This window comes from Bubalus bubalis, chromosome 20, assembly GCF_019923935.1.
Source record: "Bubalus bubalis isolate 160015118507 breed Murrah chromosome 20, NDDB_SH_1, whole genome shotgun sequence".
NCBI lineage: Eukaryota > Metazoa > Chordata > Mammalia > Artiodactyla > Bovidae > Bubalus > Bubalus bubalis.
The window spans coordinates 23,952,213-23,973,770 of record NC_059176.1 but is presented as its reverse complement, the minus strand read 5'-3'; the positions used below and the strand labels follow the sequence as shown (position 1 = coordinate 23,973,770).

General features: G+C 35.9%; 1 protein-coding gene across 5 annotated transcripts; it reads right to left on the bottom strand.

Annotated features, from left to right (window-relative positions):
- Positions 1-2,131: 2,131 nt before the first annotated feature.
- On the bottom strand, positions 2,132-21,220 carry LOC102408454 (MAP3K12 binding inhibitory protein 1). Of its 5 annotated transcripts, none has more exons than XM_006043835.3 (9): positions 21,007-21,219; positions 17,265-17,384; positions 15,303-15,527; positions 15,118-15,214; positions 12,670-12,735; positions 12,301-12,447; positions 9,681-9,778; positions 4,509-4,547; positions 2,132-2,657 (listed from the first exon to the last, which is right to left on the bottom strand). In XM_006043835.3, exons 1-9 carry the CDS (start codon positions 21,133-21,135, stop codon positions 2,553-2,555), a joined length of 1,026 nt encoding a protein of 341 aa, XP_006043897.2. In that variant the 5' UTR covers positions 21,136-21,219; the 3' UTR covers positions 2,132-2,552. The 5 variants fall into 5 exon arrangements, with proteins under 5 accessions (XP_006043897.2, XP_006043896.2, XP_025127638.2 ...); XM_006043834.3 differs by having other exon boundaries at positions 2,132-2,660; positions 21,007-21,217; XM_025271853.2 differs by lacking the exon at positions 9,681-9,778 and having other exon boundaries at positions 2,132-2,660; positions 21,007-21,220.
- Positions 21,221-21,558: the final 338 nt, after the last annotated feature.

Below are 21,558 nucleotides of genomic sequence, written 5' to 3'. Positions count from 1 at the left end.
TTCATTATAGGTTATTACAAGATGATGGGTCTAGTTTCCCATGCTGTACAGGGCACTTATCCTTATTGCTTCTGTTTTACACAGAGTAGTTCCCATCTGTTGTTAATCCCACATCCTTAAATTGTCTCTTCTCACATCCCTCTCACCTTTGATATCTGCAGGTTTGTTTTCTAGGTCCGTGAGTCTGTTTGTTTTATATATATTCATTTATATTTTTTTTAAAATTTCACGTGATATTGTAAATTTTGTCTTTCTGTGTTTGACTTCACCAAGCATAATATTCTCTAGGTCTACTCATGTTGCTGCAAATGGCAGTTACTCCATTTTCTTAGGGCTGAGTAATATTCCACTGTATATATATACATCATCTTCAGCACTGTTGATGGGCACTTAGGTTGCTTCCATTTCTTGGCTATTGTATATAATGCTGCTGTAAACACTAGGGTGCATGTATCTTTTTTGGTGTGTTTTCTCTGGAAATATACACAGGAGAGGAGTTACAGGATCATATGATAGTTCTTAGTTTTTTTAAGGAACTTCTGCAGTACCACACCAGTTTACATTCCAAACAAGTGTATGAAGGTTCTCTTTTCTCCACAGCCTCTCCAGTATTTGTTCTTTTTAATGACAGCCATTCCGACAGGCGAGTTATCCCATTGTGGTTCTGATTTGCATTTTGCTAATAATTACTTAGGAAATAACAATGTTGAGTATCTTTTCATGCACCTGTTGACTATCTGCCTTCTTCAGAAAAATGTCTGTTCAAGTTGCTTGCTCATTTTTTGATTGGATATTTTGATAAGAATTCTATGAGCAGTTTAGATATTTTGAATATTAACCCGTCAGTCACATCCTTTTGCAAATGCCTTCTCCCATTCCATACGTTGTCTTTTTGTTGATGGTTTTCTTTGCTATGCAAAAATTTGCAGTTTAAGTTCCATCTGTTTGTTTCTTTTATTTCTCTTGTATTGGGAGATTGATCCAAGAAAATATTGCTACAACTTATGTTAAAGACTGTTTTGCCTATGTTCTCCGAGTTTTACGGTTTTTTTTTTAACTTTACAATATTGTATTGGTTTTGCCATATATCAACATGTCATATTTAGGCCTTTTAACCATTTTTATTTTTGTATACTCTATGAGGAAATGTTCCAGTTTCACTTGAAGAGACTGGCTTTTCTCCACTGTATATTCTTGCCTCCTGTGTCACTGATTAATTGATCGTAGGTATGTGGGCATTTAAATGTTTAATTTGAAACTATGGACATATATGTACTGCCTAATATAAAACTGGGGCAGTCCAAAGAGGGGAGGTGCTCAAGGAAAAGGGACTATGTAAGTTGTAATATCTTAACTACTTTCCAAAGACTTAGTTTTAGTCAACAGTAATAACATTTACTAAGCACTTCCTTTATGTCAGACAGGCTCAAAAGCTGTACATGCATATCTCAACTATTGTTCATTACAAATGTAGGATATATTATCCTAACATTTTACAGATAAGGTAATTAACACCCAGTGAGAGATTAAGTAACTTGCTTAAGGTCACATAGTCAATAAGAATAACAGATGTGTGTGTGTGCTGTGCTCAGTCATGTCTGACTCTGAGACCCCATGAACTGTAGCCTGCCAGGCTCTTCTGTCCATGGAATTTTCTAGGCAAGAATCGTGGAGTGGGTTGCCATTTCCTTCTCCAGGGGATCTTCCCAACCCAGGGATGGAACCCACCTCGCTTGAGCTTCCTGCATTGACAGGAGGAATCCTTACCACTGCATCACCTGGGAGGAGAAGGCAAAGGCACCCTACTTCAGTACTCTTGCCTGGAAAATCCCATGGACAGAAGAGCCTGGTAGGCTGCAGTCCATGAGGTCGCTAAGAGTCAGACACGACTGAGCGACTTCACTTTCACTTTCATGGATTGGAGAAGGAAATGGCAACCCACTCCAGTGTTCTTGCCTGGAGAATCCCAGGGACTGGGGAGCCTGGTGGGCTGCCGTCTATGGGGTTGCACAGAGTTGGACACAGACTGAAGCGACTTAGCAGGAGCAGCACCACCTGGGAAGCCCCTAAAAGGTTTGATCTATTTATTTAGATTAAATTGACACTTGGAAAAGAATATATGCACTTAAAATTCATTTCAAACTTTTATTGAATGCCTGTTATGTACAAAGTACTGTTTTAAACTAAAACTGGTTAACATCAATGTTAAAAATATAAAGTCTTCTTAAACATCACTATTCAAAATAAACCTTTCTGTGATAAACACACATACACACAAAGATGTACTTTCTAATTAAGGTTTTCAATTTTCAAAATACCTCCTTTAAAACAGAAGGGAATAAATTCCAACAATGCTACTTTCAACACATTAACTATCTTAAAGTATACTGGAATATTTAAAGACTGCTTGCTGCAAAGTGGACTCACATGAAAATGAACCTTGATTTCTGAGGTAAGTCTACTATTAATAAAAACACTGCAATTAATTAAATGGATATGTAAGTTACACACACATATCTAAAAAAATAAAATGACAGAACGAGAGGAGTTTTTCATGGAAGGTGACGTGTTGCCATGGATTCTGTTTCTCTCGATTTTCTGAGCAGAGCTTGTTTGAGGGCACTAATTTTCTCATCAAGTTCAGCCAGTGAATAGTTCTGCTGTAAACAATAACACAAATTGCTGAGTAAGACTTTTAATGCAGGTAAAGTGCTAAATGTACTATAAATACATAAAATATCCAAAAGCATGGTAAATAACTTTTCTCATGAGAATAATTTTTAAATTGAACCATATATGTTTACTATGCTATAAATTTAAAGACATAAAACAACAAGGCTTAAGTATTTCTTACTTTTGATTTTCTAATGACTAAGCTATCTTGGACCTTTTATACTTTGAAAGGGTCATAAAAGCATTTTTTCAACTGCCTATTCTCAAAGTCAATAGTAAGAAAAAAAAATTTTAGTTTAATTGCTTAAAGTAACTGGGAATTCTCTTTTAATTTAAAGCCAAGGTAGTTGATTGCAGTTAATCTAAAAAAAAAGTGGACATTCAAATTTCAAAGTTTTACAATTAAAAATAGAAGGGGATCAAGATTGCAAAGGATGTGGCGCTCACCTCTGCAAACAATCAAAATATACATGTGGAACAACTATCACAGAAAATTAACTGGAAATGGCAGAATTATACAACCAAAGCTGCAAGGAAGATCTCTACAAAACCAAGTAATACAGAAAAACCAAACATCAGGTCAGGACTTGTGCCCCTGGGATGGATATGTAAGGAAGAGAAGGTTTCCAAGGGAGGAACGCTGGCATTGGGGAGGGAGCAAGCAGGCTAAGCCATAATCTGGGAATTCCAGTCCTGGGGTCCTGCACAGGGGCGACAAGTCCCCACGCCTGCTGGGAAATCCACTGTGACAGACGGAAGGGCTGGTGAAGCCTAGATTCTATGGGGAGGAGCGCTTGTGCTGGCTTCCCAATAATCAGGGTGCAGAGAGCCTTACACTGGCAGATGCTGCCTTGCTAGATCTCTCCGTCTAAAGGGGTGAACACCGCCAGCCTTGTTCACTCCATACCACAGCCTGCGAGATCTGGGCCAAACACTGGGGAAAGACTCTGTTCAGCTATGCAGAAACAGAAAAGGGTGCCAAGAGTAGGATCGGGGTGGGAAGGAGGTGGCCACTGTCAGAGCACTCAGGAACACGGTGGTTTGTCTCCCAGCATGAGCGCCCCAGCATGTCCACTCCACACTGCAGCTTAGAGGAGCTTTGGGCACTAACAGAAGAGCCAGAGAGGAAGTCCAAATCCTGGACAGCAGAGCAGCCACCTCAGTTCCTACAATCACCATGCTCTGGCCTCCTCCATACCTTTGCACTAGATCTGGGACAAATACAAAAATAAGCCACAATAAAGGAATGAAATTGGAGTGGTGCAAGATATGAGTAGGAGCCTAACAGATACAGGCTTCTGTGTATGAAATAAGCTACACTGATATACTGCACAGCACATGGAATAGAACCAATATTTTATAATAACTAAGTAGAGTATAACCTGTAAAAACTAATTTATTAAATGTTGAAATGATAATATTGGATGAACATAAATTTTTAAAGATTCAATTAATACAGTAGTACTGTGAACAGGGGTGGACTAAAGTCAACTTTGCCAGACACCTTTTTTGACTTAGATGCTAATTAGCCTTATCTGCAGAAGGAAAGCGGATGAGAGTTAAACTGAACATTTATTATTTTTCAGCATTTTGTAATTGATACTTTCTTCTACAGTTAACATCTGGATAAATTTTATTTTTTTATTTTATTTTATTTTTTTTTTATCTGAGTCACTCCATGTCCTTAAAATGACACATTAATTTATGTTGCCCTTTTTTTCCAGTCCTAAATCCCAGGATATGACCTAAAAGCAACCACAGTAGAAACTTTTATTAATAAGAAAGGTATAAAACCAAACTATTTCAGAAACCAAAATAAAAATATAGTAACTTACTTGAGGTGGTTGAACTTTCCTTCTTTTTCCAGAGAAGTTCTAGATTAAAAGTAAAAAAAAAAAAAAGTAATCAATACTTAGAAAATCGAAATAATTTTTCTTTATAGAAGAGTGAACAAAATAAGGAGAACCCTGGAAGAAATAAAGCCCACAAACTCACTGAGCACTATCTGTAACTGACACCTGCTTTTTTCTACTTTGGAAGTTACCCTCCAAAGATAGTATTAAAAGTATAAGTGGTAATGTCAGAACATGCTTGTCCCTGGCTATACACAACTATACTTTAGCCGTTAATTTCCACCTTGTACTGAGGCCTAGAGATTGTGGTAAGAGGAGCTCTGTGGATCTTCTACTTAGTTTCCTTTCTTAGAACATTCCTATCCCAGGATATTGAACAGGTGAAACAGCAATAGTCAGAGAGAAACAGAATGTGGAATACCAGGCAGCGGGGTGAAAACAGTCTTGACTATAATGGGCACTGTCTGTGTGACTCAGGGGACTAACGATTCCACCCCACTGGTCGTCAGTGACCACAAGAGGTAAGGGCCTCGTTCTGGCCAGCAATTAAGGAGACGTCAGCTGGGAATTAGAGAAGAGCTTCTGCAGAAAACTTCTTCACTTCTAAGAGAAAGCCATCTAGGAGGCAGTTCTTCCGGACGCTGTTGTCATCTGGACAGGACACCAGAAAACACGGTGGCTATCTTACCATCTGCCTGAGGAAAAAGTCAGCACCAAGCAGAGCTGAGACGGGAAAGAGCTCAGTTCTTTGACAGTCATGATTTAGCCCAATAAATCAATTTACCGTGAAGACTGCATTACTGTTGAACTTCCTGTGTTATAAGATTATTTTCATACTGTTTAAGTCAGTTTGAGTATAAATTTCTATTACTTGAAGCTAATAACATTTTCACCAACATACTGCTGTGCGTTTTTTTAAACCCTGATCTAATAAATGATTGCTTGACTTTGTTCTTAGTTTCACAGACCTACAAGGCCTTGAATGGCAAATTATATTAGTACATTAGTACATCTGACAAAGAAACTGTCAACACAGGCAGTAAAATTTTCTCGTGAACATCTGCAACCATGAAGATTTAAAGCTGTTTTCAAAGAATACTGAGGTATGCCTCTTGTCAGTAGTTTCTAGTAAGTGGGAAATCAGTAAGTGTTGGAATAATTAAATATGGAAGTGCCTACATAAACATGCTTCTTCCTGTGCCAAACTGAGCAGGATACTGTGGTGGGGCTTATGGGCAGGTAAGGGCTCAATTTTTAATTTGGTCCCCACCCAGTCTCAAACGTTCCCAAGAGGTGGCTTTTGACACAGCAATGAAAACACATTTCCCCTTGTTTTCCTAACAGCTTAACCTGTAAAATATAGCAAGTTTCCATGTCATTGAGCAATCAGATTAATGTATCATGAAACCAAAGTGAGAAGTATCAGAATAAGGCCATCAGTGGTTCAATGACTTAAAAGAAACCCACGCTCTGAAGAAACTTAGTGGTAAGCTGACCTCTTTCATGACCAACCCCTTTCTTTACTTCTCATCTGTTGTAAAGGGTAACCGATTGTCAAGGGTGACAGGGGAGTGCCTTAAATGTTTCGTCCCTTCTAGTCCCACTGCCCTGTTTCAGACCTTCATTTCTCCCTGGCGTGGGCAATGATATGTTTCTGAACTTTGACTCCAAACTCTAACTCATGCTTTCACAATGCCACCAGACAGAAACCCATTCAAGGTTTCTCTTTCTCAAAAACTTAATTAACTCAGTGCTCCCTTCTCCCCACAGTTCCCTTTAGAACCAGGACTTAACCATTATGGGCTAGAGTTACGATTCCATCTAATCAGTGCTTTCAAACAAAGTCAACATCCCTTTAAAAATCCAATAGCTAACTATCGGCCAAGTCCTATCCATTCATTTGCACATTTATGTAATGCCTACTACATTCTGTGTTCAAAGATGAACAAGACAGTTCCTGCCCTTCAGAGGCTAAATATTTAGTGTGAAAAACAGACATATAAACATGTAAGTGATAAATGCTATCAAATGAACAAAGTGCTATGGAAATATACTCGTGAAGAATGTTATACTTACTGTTTTCCAGGGTCATAATTTAAAAATCAGTAAGTAAGTATCTGGACATACTCATAAAGATTGTACCTCTTAAATGGTCTGTTAAGCAATGCACCCAAAAATTTTAAAACATTACTACATTCAAATTTTTCCATGTTGAATGTGAAGGGTAAAGATCTTTAGAACTACCACATTAAAAGTTTAAACATATACTAATCTTTGTTGTAATTCCTGCTTTATATACATTAACTTTTTTTGAGTTTTATGTCTGTTTCGTAAATGAAAAGAACTTTACATAAGCTACTTTTTTTTAGGAACCAAACATAGTTTATATCGTTTTTCTGTTTACGTTTCCCTTTTCATATACTGTGCCGCACGGTTACCCATGATAATCTCATCCAACTGTGTTTAGAATTTAGCTACATGTGAATCTGGATTAGATACATTTCATTTAAAAACTTTTCATAAATTTGATTTCTAACAAAAGTTCAATCCTTAGGAAATTTAATGGGCTCAATATTCCTTTACTTCCTACCTTTGGAAGCTAGAAGACTGTGCTACATATCTAGTCTATTCTTCAAGAGTCTACAGAAAAGACGTGTAAAATTATGCAACTGCCATTATGAGTACTCTCAGCAAGAGGAAAAGTAAGAGTGGTGAATAATGTGCTATGTCATCTGCAGGGTGTGTATCAATCTCACACACACATCGACAGCTCTAAAGCTGGTTCCATTCTGAGAAAGGAATGCAGCTCCTATAGCTGGGACATTCCTCTGTTATGGAAGGGTGGGTATGAAATCTTTGCTTTTGAGTCTGTACCATACATATTCAGAGGCCTTAAGGACAAAACCAGTTCAAACATTTCAGTGTTTTGTGCTTGTAGCTCACTATTAACTTGGATATGTCATTTCAAATACTAATCCAGAAATGATCCCTCTAATCAAATACATGTTTAATATATTTGGAAAAAAAATTTTAAAGCACTAGTTTTATTACAAGTGTGACAACCCAACACATACAGGCCAATCCTGTTGACATTTATAATACTTCCTGCCTCTGAAGTTAGTTTCAGACCTCAGGCCTCTGACAGTCTCAATGTTCTTACCCATTCTACCTATCACGTCTATATTGTCTCTCCCAATTGTATCAAGTGTTAAGTCCTACCTACACCTTCAAAAGTTTACCTGATACTTCTAACTGCATATCCTGCTGACTATAAGTCCACATTTCCTCCCAAAATATCTCCTCCTCCAGATTTTATTTCTACCAATGATAGTATTATTTTTCTAACCAAAGACTAGACTCATTCTGGCTATACAATCAATTATCAATCTTTGCCAACTTTTCTTTCCTACTGTCAGTGGCACTAATCTTTTCTATTCTTGCTCTCATGTCCTTGTTTCAGGATCGCACTTCACATTTAAGCTGGTATAATACTGTCTTCTTCAGTCTTTTCATATATCTTATAGAACAGTATCAGATGAATCTTCTACCATTTGTACAAGTCATTTCCCTGCTCAAAAATTTTCACAGCATTTAAACCTTAAATTTCTTTCAAGGTCTTCTATAATCTATTTCTACCTCTTTAACCAAACATTCTACCCTGTGTATAAAGAATCCCCCAAAATAAGATTATGATTTGAAGGGGTTGTCCTTTTGTTAATTAAATTTAGTAACAGAGATATGTTAAGCTTTTAAAAACCGAATCAGAGAGAAAGAAGAAAGACTGAAGGGCCAAGATCCACTAAAGGTATGTAATTCTATAATACTCTCTTGTAAGATGAGTTCTATTGTTAACAAGAATTGTATTAACAAGATATGAAACTGAACTAGAAAAAATAACCTGCCTAAGGATTTCTTAGTGAAGGCAGCTTGAATGGGAAAAACTTATGATGTGTTACTGTAGGAAAAGGCATACAATCTCTATGAAGTTTCCTAGGAAGAGGCAAAGGAAAATCCTCAAGATGGAAAGGCCTTTGTAATTATGTAAAACCACCAACAAATCTCAAATTAGAGAAGGCCAGGAGTTGTATGACTTACCCATGTTTATACAGCTACCTCTAAATGGTTTCTGCAATTAAATGCTTATATTTACTGAGGTTTTACCTTGTGCTACACAGCATGCTAGGTGCCTGACTGGCATTATCTCATTTAATCCTTGCTTCAGCCCTCAGTACTTTAATCAGCCTCATTTTATATTGAAGGGAAGTAAATCACTAAAACTCTCTAAATTATTGAGCTTTAAGATTCACTTCTCACTTTGTTTATTTGACTTACCTTCTTCATCTGGAAATATTCCTTTTTTGTACCTTACTCTAATACCAACTTGAAACTTTGGAAAGATTGCTGTTATTCTGAAAATAATCCTGTTTTCACCAGTGACTTATAATGATCCATGCTAATTGAGTTATTTTATATAATATTTCAGAAATAGGAGTTTTAGTAAATTTCATTAAAAATTTAGTAAATTTAAAAATTTAGTTCACTTTTACTTTAGTTCTTTCGAATATGGCATTGCTTTAAAATACACACACACAAAGCCCCAGAAAAGGCAGGTGAAGGCAGGTGTTATGTATAATCACCCCAGAAGACTGAGGAAAATAACACAATGAGCCCAGGATCAGTTGTCTGAAACATGCTAATATGACAAAGATACTTATCAGCACAGATTGTTTTTTAGTGTTCTTGGAAAAGGAGAAAAATGAAGACTAGTCTTTCAGAAAGTCTGCAGAGAGAGGGATTAAAGAGGCAGAGGGATAATGGAAAATAAGGCCCCAGAGGAAGCCTCTGTTTTACAAGACAGCAAGTTCAGAGCAATAGGGCTATTCAGGCTGATTTATTATGCCACAAAAAATGGCTTAAATTTGAGAATTTGGGTAATGTGCCATGATGTAACTCTTCAAAAAAATTATGTCCATAATACAACATTAAAAAAACTCAGTCTTTAAAGAACTAGGTAACTCTTTACTCAGAACTATGTTCATTCATCACTAAACTATTAAAACGGTTTTTTGCACACAGGAGATCTATGAGTGAATTGTTATATGATAAAGAATCCTAAAATAACATTTATTTTTTCTTAAAGATACGTATACTTACTACAGATTGAAAATATTCAGGAGAGATGCCTTCTAATTCAAGGATTTTGTCCTCAAGTTTTTTAATTCTCTGATAAATGTCTCTTGGCACTGGACCACCTAAATACATGAAAAGAAACTGAGATATTATTGGATAATTCTTCTTACAGTTTTATCCTTAAAATACCATGCAAAGACACTTATGCAAAAGAATGGGAACTATTTAAACTTAAGAAAATAAATTAACAGGAGTAAAATAGAATGAAATCTTTAGCAAACATTTTCATATTATACACTATGGGATATATTATTGTATCACACTTCTCCCCAAAGCCCCATTTATGCTTCCTATGTTGCTAGGCATGTTGTTTTATGTTAAGTTCATTTGATAAGATACAATTTGATAAGATTTAATAGTTCCCATACAGAACAACTTGTATCTCTGACAGACTCTGATACTTACTAAGGAGGAGAAAAATGCAGTGACTACTGACAATTCAGTGGTTGTGATATGTCATATTTTCTTCAATTTAAACTTCTCCTTACATGCCGTATTTTCTCCTTTAACTCAGAAGAACTTTTTATAAAAAAGAGCTTTACCATAATTCTTAACTAACTTTCTAGGGAGGGGATTGGTAAAATTAAGGTTACTGAGATTTCAAGGTTATGATTATATCCTAAGTTCTTCCATTCCTCAGCACCCCCCAATGCAAACATTCTGGTCAAAAGCACCACCTCTCCCTGGATTATCATAACCTCCAAATTGGTCTAGTTGATTCTGCCTTGCATGCCTCAAGTCTGTTTACAACACAGCTGCCAATGATCCTTTAAAAATGTAATTCAGAGAGTGTTAGTTCTCTGCTCAAAACCTTTCAACACCTTCACACCTCACTGACATTAAAAAAAAAAACCTTTACAGTAGTCTACGAGGTCCTATACAATTTGGACATTGTCCCCACATACCATTTCAGCTATTTGATCTCTTTTTTCTGTTATTCAACTAGGCCAAGTACTCTTACAGCTTCAGCACTTGTGGTTCTCTCTACCTCTGTATTCACAAGGCTAGCTCTTGCCAACTTCAGGTCTTGGCTCAAAAGTTACCGTATCAGTAAGGCCTTCCCTGACCGCTCTTTAAAAAATACCAGAGCTACCACCTCCCCCTACCCAACATTCCCTCCCTTATTTTTCTCTAAACCCACTGACATTCTATATATTTTGCTCATATATTGCCTGTTTCTTCACTCTAATAATATAGACTCTAAGAAGGCAAAATTTTTGTTTCGTTCATTGGGTATGGCTGTGCAGCCTGTGCACTGCACAAACCTGGGAAGCATCAGTTCACAGACTGCACAGGTACTCAATACGTACTGAATGAATAAATACATTAGATAATCATATGCCATTAAGAACATTCACATCCAAAGTATCAACTTGTTAAATACAAAAACTCTAGAAATATGTTTTTTTCGGAAAACTAATTTTTAGGAGCTTGGTTTTTCCTGCTCTTGAATAAAGGGAAATGAATAACTTACTCATCTGACTTTGCTCCTGCTGCTCCCTTTCGCTAGAATGTCCTCTGCTGCACCTCTGTACCTTTCAAGAACCAGTTCAAGCTTCACTGGGTCCACAAAGCACTGCCTGAATCTCTTCACAAAGAGGCTCCTTGAGCCCCACCATAATCTTCATTTAACATCCCCCTTCACTATAAATCTTTCTTCCATAGATTATGAAGTCCTCGAAGCCAGGAACTGTGATTACATCATCTCAGTTATCCCTCCTGTCTAAAACAGTGCTTTGCATATAGTAGGCATTCAACAGGTACTTCTCAAAATTAGCTACTGGATACTATTAGATATAATAAACCAGTCAATCCTATTATACAGTTGTAGTTTAAATTAGTTCTGGGAGAATTAATTTTAATGCTTATCTCTTATTATCCTCAATGGTTTACTCATTCTCTTATTATCTTCTACCTCCATCCACAAACACACCAGCTAGACTGGATTTAGAAATTCCCTGAATCGTATTTTGTGCCTCTGTGCATAATGATATTTATAAGATAGAACTGACAGGATCTGATGACTAAATGGGGAAGGATACTGAGGCTTTATAGCCAGTTAAGTTCTAGGTTTGATTTCCTGTTTCCACTTACTACATTGGGCTTGCTGCTTGAGTTCCCAGAACTTCAGTTTCTTTATCTGACAAGGGTAACAGCACCAACACCTCACAAGGTAGTTAAATATTAAGTGAATTGATATACGTTTAATACTTTCAGAGTGACTGGCACTTAATAAATGTTAGTCACTTCCCCAATGGCATGTCTTTATTTCTATGCTTGTCTTCACTGGAAAATCTTAAAGGACTAGGGTCACACCTTTTAATACTTTGTACCTAGCACAGTGATAAGAATGAGAGAGATGGTCATGAAATTGATGGAAGTGTAAGGGGAGGAAGAGGAACACAACCACATGAACTGTAAACTCCTTAGGAGCAGGGACTATGCTTTCTTCTCTTTTCTACCCATCAGAACAATGTTTTGTACATGACAAACCCTCGATGAAAATTTGGTGAATAAATGAATTGGAATTTCTTTAACCACTTCCAAAGGTCCACTATAGGGCACTGCCAGGCACTCTGCTTACCTGTTTGCAATCGCAAGTGAGCCTCGATATTCTGTAGTCGTTCTTCTACAGCCTGATTACCACAATCTCGGAGCATACTGTTATGACCCGACCCTTGAATTCCTTCAGATCTAGTCTGTGGTCCATATGTATTCACAACTCTAGAAACTAAGTTCAAAAACTTTGAGTTTATTAAATTTACATTTCAAAACTCATAAATTCTCTCTCCCAAATAGTACTGTACGTTCTTTTCATACCACAAGTAGGAAGAAAGGCAAGATTTTTTTTTAATAAATAAAATTTTATAGGAAAGTAATTTCTATTCCATTTTGCTTATAATTAAGAATAAGTGTCTGTCAATGATGAAAATATTATGTGGTGGATACTTACCTTTTACATGACTTTTAAACCCAGGGTAAGGAGTAAAAATCGCATCAGTTCTTGCACAACTATTTTCTAAGAAGAATTTAGATGAGTATAAGTTTAAGTATATTCTTAACTACAAATGTACATTTTGATAACCCTTCAATAATGCATATATTACTCATACGCATAATCAGAGAACATCTAATCTTATCTAATGTCTGATTTATATACAGAAAAGTCCTCAACATTCAGTGGCATAATTTAATTTTTAACAAATACCAACATTCCTAAAGACCATCTGTGTCTTTGGAGAAAATAATTTATATATTATAGAATGTTAAAAATGTGTAATCTAAAGAGATATTCAATTTCAACATAGAAATAAACAAAGCTCAGTATTTTTACTGAAATATAAAAAATACAGCATATAAAAAATACAGCATTTGTGACATTGCGTGCTCATCTAATTAGGGAACATCAAATATAAAAGATTATGCATTTAATACTTTTGTATTTCAGAATACCACATAAAAAGACCTTGAAATCTACAACACATACTTTTACACTTGCCTAGATTTTCGATGCTCATTTTTTTAAAATCCCTAAACACAAAAGCTATCTATATCTTTCCTAACTATCCCTTTCAGGAAACACAATTTTAAGAAGGATACCATGTGAAAATTTGTTGCAAATTTTTTCTAAGCAGAAAAGTATAATTTCTTTCAAGTTAGATATCAAGAAATAAATTAGGGGGAAAGTTGGAATGATATTAATATATAAACATAAAATAATCTTTAAAATGATGTTAAGTAAAACCATGTACTGCAGTAAATTTCCTAAAAAATTCCCCTTGATTATTTTATAATAAAAATGGATGGTAAAAGATACTGAAAGAAAGTTCTTTTCCCTAGGGAATCTGAATTTTAAAAAAAACCTAATGTATGTATGTTGGTCAACTGAGAGGTCCTGAAAGGAACACATTATAATACATCTGAATTTTTTCAGTCTAAATTTCCTTGAGATAGTTCTGCTGACATAAACCGTGGGAATAAAATTCTAAATTTGCTTATCTTTTATATATAGATACCAGGCAGAGTCATTTTCTTTTTCTTTTTGAAACCTCAAAATATGTTTAAAGGGCCATCACCTCTCCATTCTCTTTCTACCATTTCACGGGGCTAAGGGTTAAAAAAAAGAAGCTATCATCCATTCCAGAGCTATATTCCAAATACATAGATTAACCGACCCATTAGAGAGAAATTCAGCATGGTGTGAAGACATTGAATGTATGAGTGCTAGTCACTCTCCACAGCAATTCTTCCCAGCACTGTTTGGAAGCCAGCAAGGGATTGAATGGGCCAAGGAATCCTGCTGAGCATTTCAATTCTTGTCAATTTCTATCCCCTGGTGGTTTATAATAATAGAGTTAGCAGGGAGAGCAGAGGAATAACATTAGTGACACATGTGCTTGCTCCCTCAACAAACCCTTGCTCATGGGTTGCCTGCAGTTTGATTGTCGTACCTGAGATTTTGCCACTGCTGCACCTGTTCTGAAAAGCTAACAGTCAAATATACCAAATCTAGAGATACGCGTGTATAATGTGAATAATAGGAAAGGCTGAATTTAGGACCCACCTTGAGCCTGTTATTACTTCATTATGAAGAGAATCAGTGCACCAATGTGGTATGAGTCAATTCTAGGTTCATCTGACAATTCAGTATTCGTAATAATTAGTCAAGAGATATTAGAGGCAACAAGAAAATGCCTCATCCCAATTAGGAACACTTCTCCACAATTTTTTCTAAGAACTACTTGTTCTGATTATTACTATGATGCCTGAATACGATCTATGCCAGTGCTTTGCAATTTTGTATTCTGCAGCATACCTGCAGATCTGTAAATACACTATAGTATCATGTGAAGAGGAAAGGAGATTCTGATGAAAAACAGCAAATGTATGCACAGTATGAAAGAAACGAAAGAAGCATAAGATACCACAGTCTTGATGACAAATTGGTTTTATCATGACATAAAACCTTTCAAACAGCTAAGGAGCAGTGAGAAAACTGCTCCCTCTTGAGGAGTATGAACTTTACTAAGTTTAACTTCATGTATTAATGTCATAATTTCATAAGTACCTTTAGACTTAAAATTTATATAGCTCAGCTCCTTCTTACAGTGTGACTAAGCAACCCTGTCATCCATATGTTATCTTCATTTCCTAAAGGAACTTTAAAACAATCTCTTCACCTGTGGTAAACATTTGCCTTTTCACGTTAGCATCTGATTTCTGTATAATCAAAATGAAAACCATTTTGCAATACATTCTATTATTAAACAGAAGAAAATTCTGCTGTCTTAGTTTCCAAATAAACCTGTGAAATAATTAAACTGTGTTCTTAATGTTATCCATTTAAAAAAAAAAAGATCATTAAAATCCTAAAAAAAATTAACTTCTTCTAGGTAGTTACCTTGATTACAGTCAATAACATTGCAAAATTCCCTGACGTTGTTTTCATTGATTTCAGCTTGCTTTCTTTCAATAAATGCAGATATTCGTCTGTCAATCTGCAAACAATAAGTATATGCATCTTAATTCAAACATAGTAAAATTTTAAAAAATACTCCCTTGGCCCCCCAAAACCCAACTTCTTACTTCTGCTTTTCCAGCCTTTATCTGAACTACTTCTGGATCAAAATGGACCTGTGTCTTTTTCACATCTCCTATATCACAGTCTTTGGGCTTTTCTTCCTCTTCCAGGTCTCCAATGGGAAAGTTGGCATTTACTTCATTCTTGTTCCCTGTTTCTGTTTTTCCTATTTCTTCAACAACAGTTGTATTCTCCTCTTTAATCAGAGGCTGAAGTTTTGCTAAAAAAGGCTGAGAAGAACACAATTCCATCTGCTGAGGTTCAAACTGATCAAAATTAATCACATTTACCATATTTATATAAATTTCAGCTAAGTAAAAGCAATATTCAGTATCAGTTAACTAAATATAAAAGGTTGGCATCATACATAGATCTGACCACATGTAAGTGTTTTTGCTGTTCTCTATTATTGTGACCAATATCATTTGCTATAAATCTATTTAAAGAAAAAAGGAAAGAAGAGAAAGAAAACCTGAGGAAATTTAAAATTTTCTTTGAGGGAATCATTCTGTCACTCATCTTTTATTTTGTGCCAAATCAAAGCCTCAGCCTCTGGCACCAATGCCACTTAATTAACATGTCATTCAAATGCCTCCTCAGAACACTAAGGCTTCGTATTTTTCCTCCTTAACACAAGAGCCAGTGCTCTCACTCAGCAAAGCCCCGCATTAGCACTGTATCACTGGAGAGTCTCCACTTGAAACTGCAGTTGGCCAAAGTGAATGAGAGAGCACAGACATGAAATACATAGGTGTTATGCTGAGTGAACACTCAGGCTTTTCCTGACATGACATCCTCTTGGGTCATGAATTTACATTTTTAAAAAGAAAATGAACAAGGAAAAAAAAAAAACTACCAAGAGCCATAGCTCAAAGAGGTAGATGCCTACAATACTAGTGGGGAATACAACTCTATCATATAAATTATACTACCATCCCCTCAACACACACACACAAAATTAGGCCTCAACTGAGTCCTATAGCTCCTTGCTTCCACCCTTCAAAACTATGGTTAACTATTACTTTTAACATGAAACAGTTAAAATTTCCCATAAAGTCCTGAATAGAGGGCTGAAAATTGTCTACTTCACTAATCAAAACATACCAACACTTGTCAAAGTTCCAATTATTTTTTCATACCACAATTTTGCTTCCTTTGTCTGCTATACCAAAAGTTCTTCTGAATCCTTATATCTTAATGGCACTAAACTGACCAATCCAAACCTTTATGACACTTCATATTTTATACTTTGATTAGAGATAAACTGTAAACTTCCATCAATTATAACTGCAAATATGTTCACGTGGAAACTAGTAAGGTCATAATACTGTTTGGTTATTGAACTGAAATATTAAAAAAAATATAGCAATACTCTTATAGATTAACAATTCAGTGTTGGCTTTTAATATAAAGAATGAATTATTTCAAACTCTTGAGATGATAAAATAGTGACCAGCTACTTACTAATATGAGACATTAATGTCACAGAAATTACTTTCTTTTTAAAAACTATGCTGAAACTGTTTAATTGCAATAGACACTCCAGGATGTGTCATGCTGGGATAATGCCACTTCTTGAACCACTGAAAGCACTCCATGAGCCTCCAAACTCACCCAAGGCATGGAATCATTATCATAGCATGACACACACCTGCCGTGTCTTATTGCTTAATTATAACCCACCATAGATGCAACTGTATTGAATTTTCAGTGCAAGTCTGGAATCGAATAGAACTGCATTCATTCAGTTGTCACACCCACATCAGCCCATTCGGCTATATTCCTGTAACTGTCCTGATCACTATGTAAATTAACAGATTTGGATCCAATCTGGCTGAAGTAACCTTTTATTAATAACAGTATTAATAAGGTGGTAAGACAGAACCTACAAATACTCCAGTGTACAATTTAGCTACAATTAATTTCTAGTCTCAATATCGAGTTAACATTTTTAACAAGAAATTTACCTGTAAATATAAAACGTGTTGCTCAAGTGCACTAAAGAGAAAAGCGGGCTGGAGTGCCGAGAGGCTCTGGAGCTTGTTCCAATCGATTGTAATTTTCACCACATCATCTCTGAGGTTAAGCTTTAAAGGGGCAAACCAGCAATATCACAAAAATTACATGATTAAGCTGTACATATGGGATTGTCACAAAAATAAGATTTCTATAGAATAACATGCCATTTAGCTCAAAGTTCTCAAGTTTTTAATGATACATAAAAGTGCTCTACCTAGCTAGCACTCCAAAAAGGCAAGAAAGGTCCAATTCTTAGAAAAAAGCAGATGACATCTCTTAATTCTTTTCTTGGGTCTGTGTAATGGGACCATCTCACAGGCAAAACTATCCAGGAAAGATGAAAAGGTGAGGCTTTTTTTTTTTTTATAATTCAGCATCTAAAAACTTTTGGATAGGGGCCAACAAATGCTTGCCCTATTCAAAATCCTACTGCTTCTAGCTAAGAGCATTAAATACAGGGGGGAGGTACATTTATGAAAGTTCTGATTTCAAAATTTCTGCATTTCTTTTTGTTAAATATGTACATAAATATTTAACAAATATATCATTCCTCTGATGTCTTCCGAATCACATTTTCATTGTTTTCAATTTTAACCAATTATTTTTAATTTAAAAATCAACTCATACATTCATATTCATATATATTATAAAGTCTGCGGATACATGGCAGCATATGTTTACTTCAAATAAAAATTAAACTATTATTTAGCTGTGGAAATCTGAAATTTAAAAACAAATGCTTTTCCACAATAGTGTAATAAACAGCCAGAGACTGGATGGAAAGGTCAGACTCACTGCTAAACAGTATTTTCTAGTAAAGTAAAAGAGTTTATCATATGAAAATTTCTCATAAATTGGCTACGTATGACCTATTACGATAAAATTATATATAGAAAGCTACCACAAACCTGAATATAAAATTAATATCAAGATGAATGAACATTTTAGAAGGAAAGCCTCCATCTTTAGTATTTCAAGTGAATCACTGTAAACATTTTTAGGGACACGTGTGTTATGGCATATATCCTGCATCGCAGGATCAAGTTAACTCTTATTTTTTCAGAAATCATTTATTTAAAATTAGTCATGTTTTCTACAAAATAAGGACAAGTGTTCTATTAGTTAGGATCTTATGAACTGTGATTATAATAAAACAAAAAAAATCAATCAATGTACCAAAGAGATCCAAAGTTCCCCAAAAGGCACTATACGAATGAACGCTGTATGACCACCCTTTGACAGAAATATTTAAAGTCCATATTAGACAAGTGTAAAGAAGTTTTGTGTAGGATGCACTGGCAAAAACTAGTTTGTTATTTTAACTAAGGTTTTATATTAAGATAATCATATTAATCTTAATTTCTATTTTTAATGCTTATAAAGGTTTCCTTAGACAACAGCTTATGCATGGAAGTAACCCAACACTATACTTTTACAGTTCTGAAGGAAATCTATAGTTGATTATAACAAATTTACAAATACAGTTTGGGGATAACGCAGGCAAATCCTCAACCAAAGCAAAGCATCAAATTTTCTAGAGAAAATAACTTACAGAAATTAAATTGAATGTCTGGATTATATTCTCATTTCAATTTAGCAGAATTACATAAGCTTTCAAGTGCAAGATACTTGGTCTTTGAAGAAACCACGTAACAATGTCACAAATTAACTTTAAAACTATCCCCAATACATCCAACTATTATTCAACAAATTCCCTATTAGTAATATATGAATTCTGTGCATTTTTACCTATAGAACTTGTAAACCATTCAATCAAAAAGGTATTAGTCTGTCATTAATATGGACTATTTAAAATACACATTTCAGTAAAAACTTTATTACACTAATATAAAAATCCAAGTTAACAGTAAATATTTCTTCAGCTTGGTAAAACGCAGCAACCAGAGGCAAAATCAGTATTCAATAAATTCAAAATCTGGGCTAGAAAAATTTTAACATCTGATTTTATGTTTCCTATTGAGGAGAGCTAATAACACAATGATAGTATATAGAAGGAACTGGGCATTTTACAACATTTTGAAAGATTCCTTAATCTTGTTTCAAAAGGAAATAGTTATTTCCACCAGGAACAATTTTATAAGTATAGTACTCTGGCTTTCGTTATCTTTAACAGTACATCTCAAAATATAGAGAGTATCACCAAATTGGCTAGCATTTAATTGATGAGACAATCTTATTTTTTGACAATCTTATTTAGTCTTATTTATGGTCCCTTTACTCTGTCATGAAAACTAACCAAATATTTACTCTAAATATTTTTGACATGTGACATAAGTAAATTTTAACCACTATTTTTACCTACAGAATGTCAGAATGTTTAAAATTTTTAAATGAGTTTTAAAAATTCAGTATGCAAACTATTTCAAAAGATAGGTTTAAATTAATGTTTTTAAAAAGGATCTCCTCAGTGGTAGGGGGGTACTTTTGTAAACTATAGGTGAGTATAAACTTTTTTCATCTTGATATTAGGATTAAAAAAAAAGTTCCAACGTCCACACCATAGAAAGTTCTCAAACATTTAAACCACTTACACGTCTTGAGTCTTCAGACTGAAATAATTACCCTAAGTCTTAAAAAATAAATAAATAAAAGTTCTAAGTCCTTGACAAACTAATGAGTTTAAAAGTTATAACTTTTAGCTGACTCTATTAATAATCATCCCATTACTCCAAAATGAATGTTTAACTAAGACCAGTGCTCTTTGTAAGTCAGGACAAACATTGAAATTCTTTAAAATACTGAAATAACCTTTTAAAAGACTGATTCACCATCTACCCAAGGCTTTTAAAAATAATTTTCACAAATCAAACACACTATTTTCATAAAGGAAGTTACTGTTATCTTCAACACAAATGCCTAAGTCCAAGATTTTTTTTTAAAGATTTCTTTTTGAAAGCAGATAAACGTATTTTCAAGCTGTTTCTCATTTAAAATTTGCTTTGCATTTACATCAGTAAACAGTGCCTTCAGTGTAAGGAGTACCTTTATTTAAGCTCTATTTTATTATGACATTTCTACAAAAGCTATTTACCAGCCAGTTAAACTAATAAATAGTTGAATTACGAGTTAAACAACTTGTGATGCAAGCTGTATAGACCAAGGGTAACTCAGCCAACTTTATGCTAGAAATAGTTTAGATTCTTTTTCTCTTCCTCCTCGTTTTAAAGGGGAAGAGATGCAAGCTACGGCCAGAAGGAAAAAAAATAAACAAAAGCAAGTGACTCATAAGAGCAAATCACCCTAAAGAGGCGGAGAGAGCGCTTTTCTAAAAATCTCAGGCCCTACGAACCTATCAATTTCTACAATGAATGAACTGGAAGAAAAACGATCCTGAGGCTCCAGGCGCCTCCCAAACCATCAGAGAAGCTCTTCCGTATCCATTCTCTCCAAGCCTGTTTCTTACCGAGCCGCGTTTATCACTCACACTAGCCTCATTCACTCTTGGTGAGAAGAGCTGCAAATCTAGCCTGTCACCGGTCATGATCTAACCAGCGCGGCCATCCTCACTCAGCCCACAGGCTACCGGGCCCACGCTCCTACCCCGGCCTCTGCTACTCCAGCCGGGTCCCACACCCTGCAGGCCTCCGGTGCCCCCTGCCTCCGCGCAAGGGAAAATGGGGGGAGGGGCAGGCCGCTTCCCAAACCCCTACTCCACAGAACATCACTCACTTGTCCAGCCAGGTTATGCAAGGAGCGAAAGACTTCGCAGACTATCTCTCGGGAGAGGCTGGGGCTGCAGCTCCGCTCCAGGCTCCTGTCACCGATGGTCGGGCGACTAGGCTCAGCGGCAGCAGCCATGACACTTTCTGAGGCTGCCCCCGCCAGCACCAAAGTGCGCTCACAACCCACCCCTCCCTCATCGCCTCGGTCGCTCCGCGATGATGTCAAAGCACTGCGTCTCTTTTAGACCAAGGCTTTGAGGACCCACTGTGTGACTGACAAGCACCTGCGCCAATCAGGTTCCGCTGAGGACAGCGAACGGATGATTGCCGACCTACGTGAGACTGGCCACATTTCCCCTGGAGATTGGAATCGGTATCCAAAGAGGGTTAGCTTCGTGAAGTGTACCTTTACTCAGATGTTAGTGATGAGTATTGCTAGAGAAAACTTATAGTTAAATGTGATTTAGTCCCATATTAAAAGTTAAAATTTTAACACGGCCCTGTGGAGTGGTCTGGAGAAAGATCCCTCATCAGGGATGCAGCGCTGCCAACGCTTATT

Excerpts from the sequence above, each read along its gene's own strand:
- LOC102408454 (XM_006043834.3), bottom strand. The coding sequence starts at position 21,135 with ATGGCTGCTGCCGCTGAGCCTAGTCGCCCGACCATCGGTGACAGGAGC. Across the intron at positions 9,779-12,300 it reads TCACTTGCGATTGCAAACAG|GTGGTCCAGTGCCAAGAGAC; the intron begins GTAAGCAGAGTG and ends TCATGTATTTAG. Across the intron at positions 4,548-9,680 it reads CTGAATATTTTCAATCTGTA|AACTTCTCTGGAAAAAGAAG; the intron begins GTAAGTATACGT and ends CTTTTAATCTAG.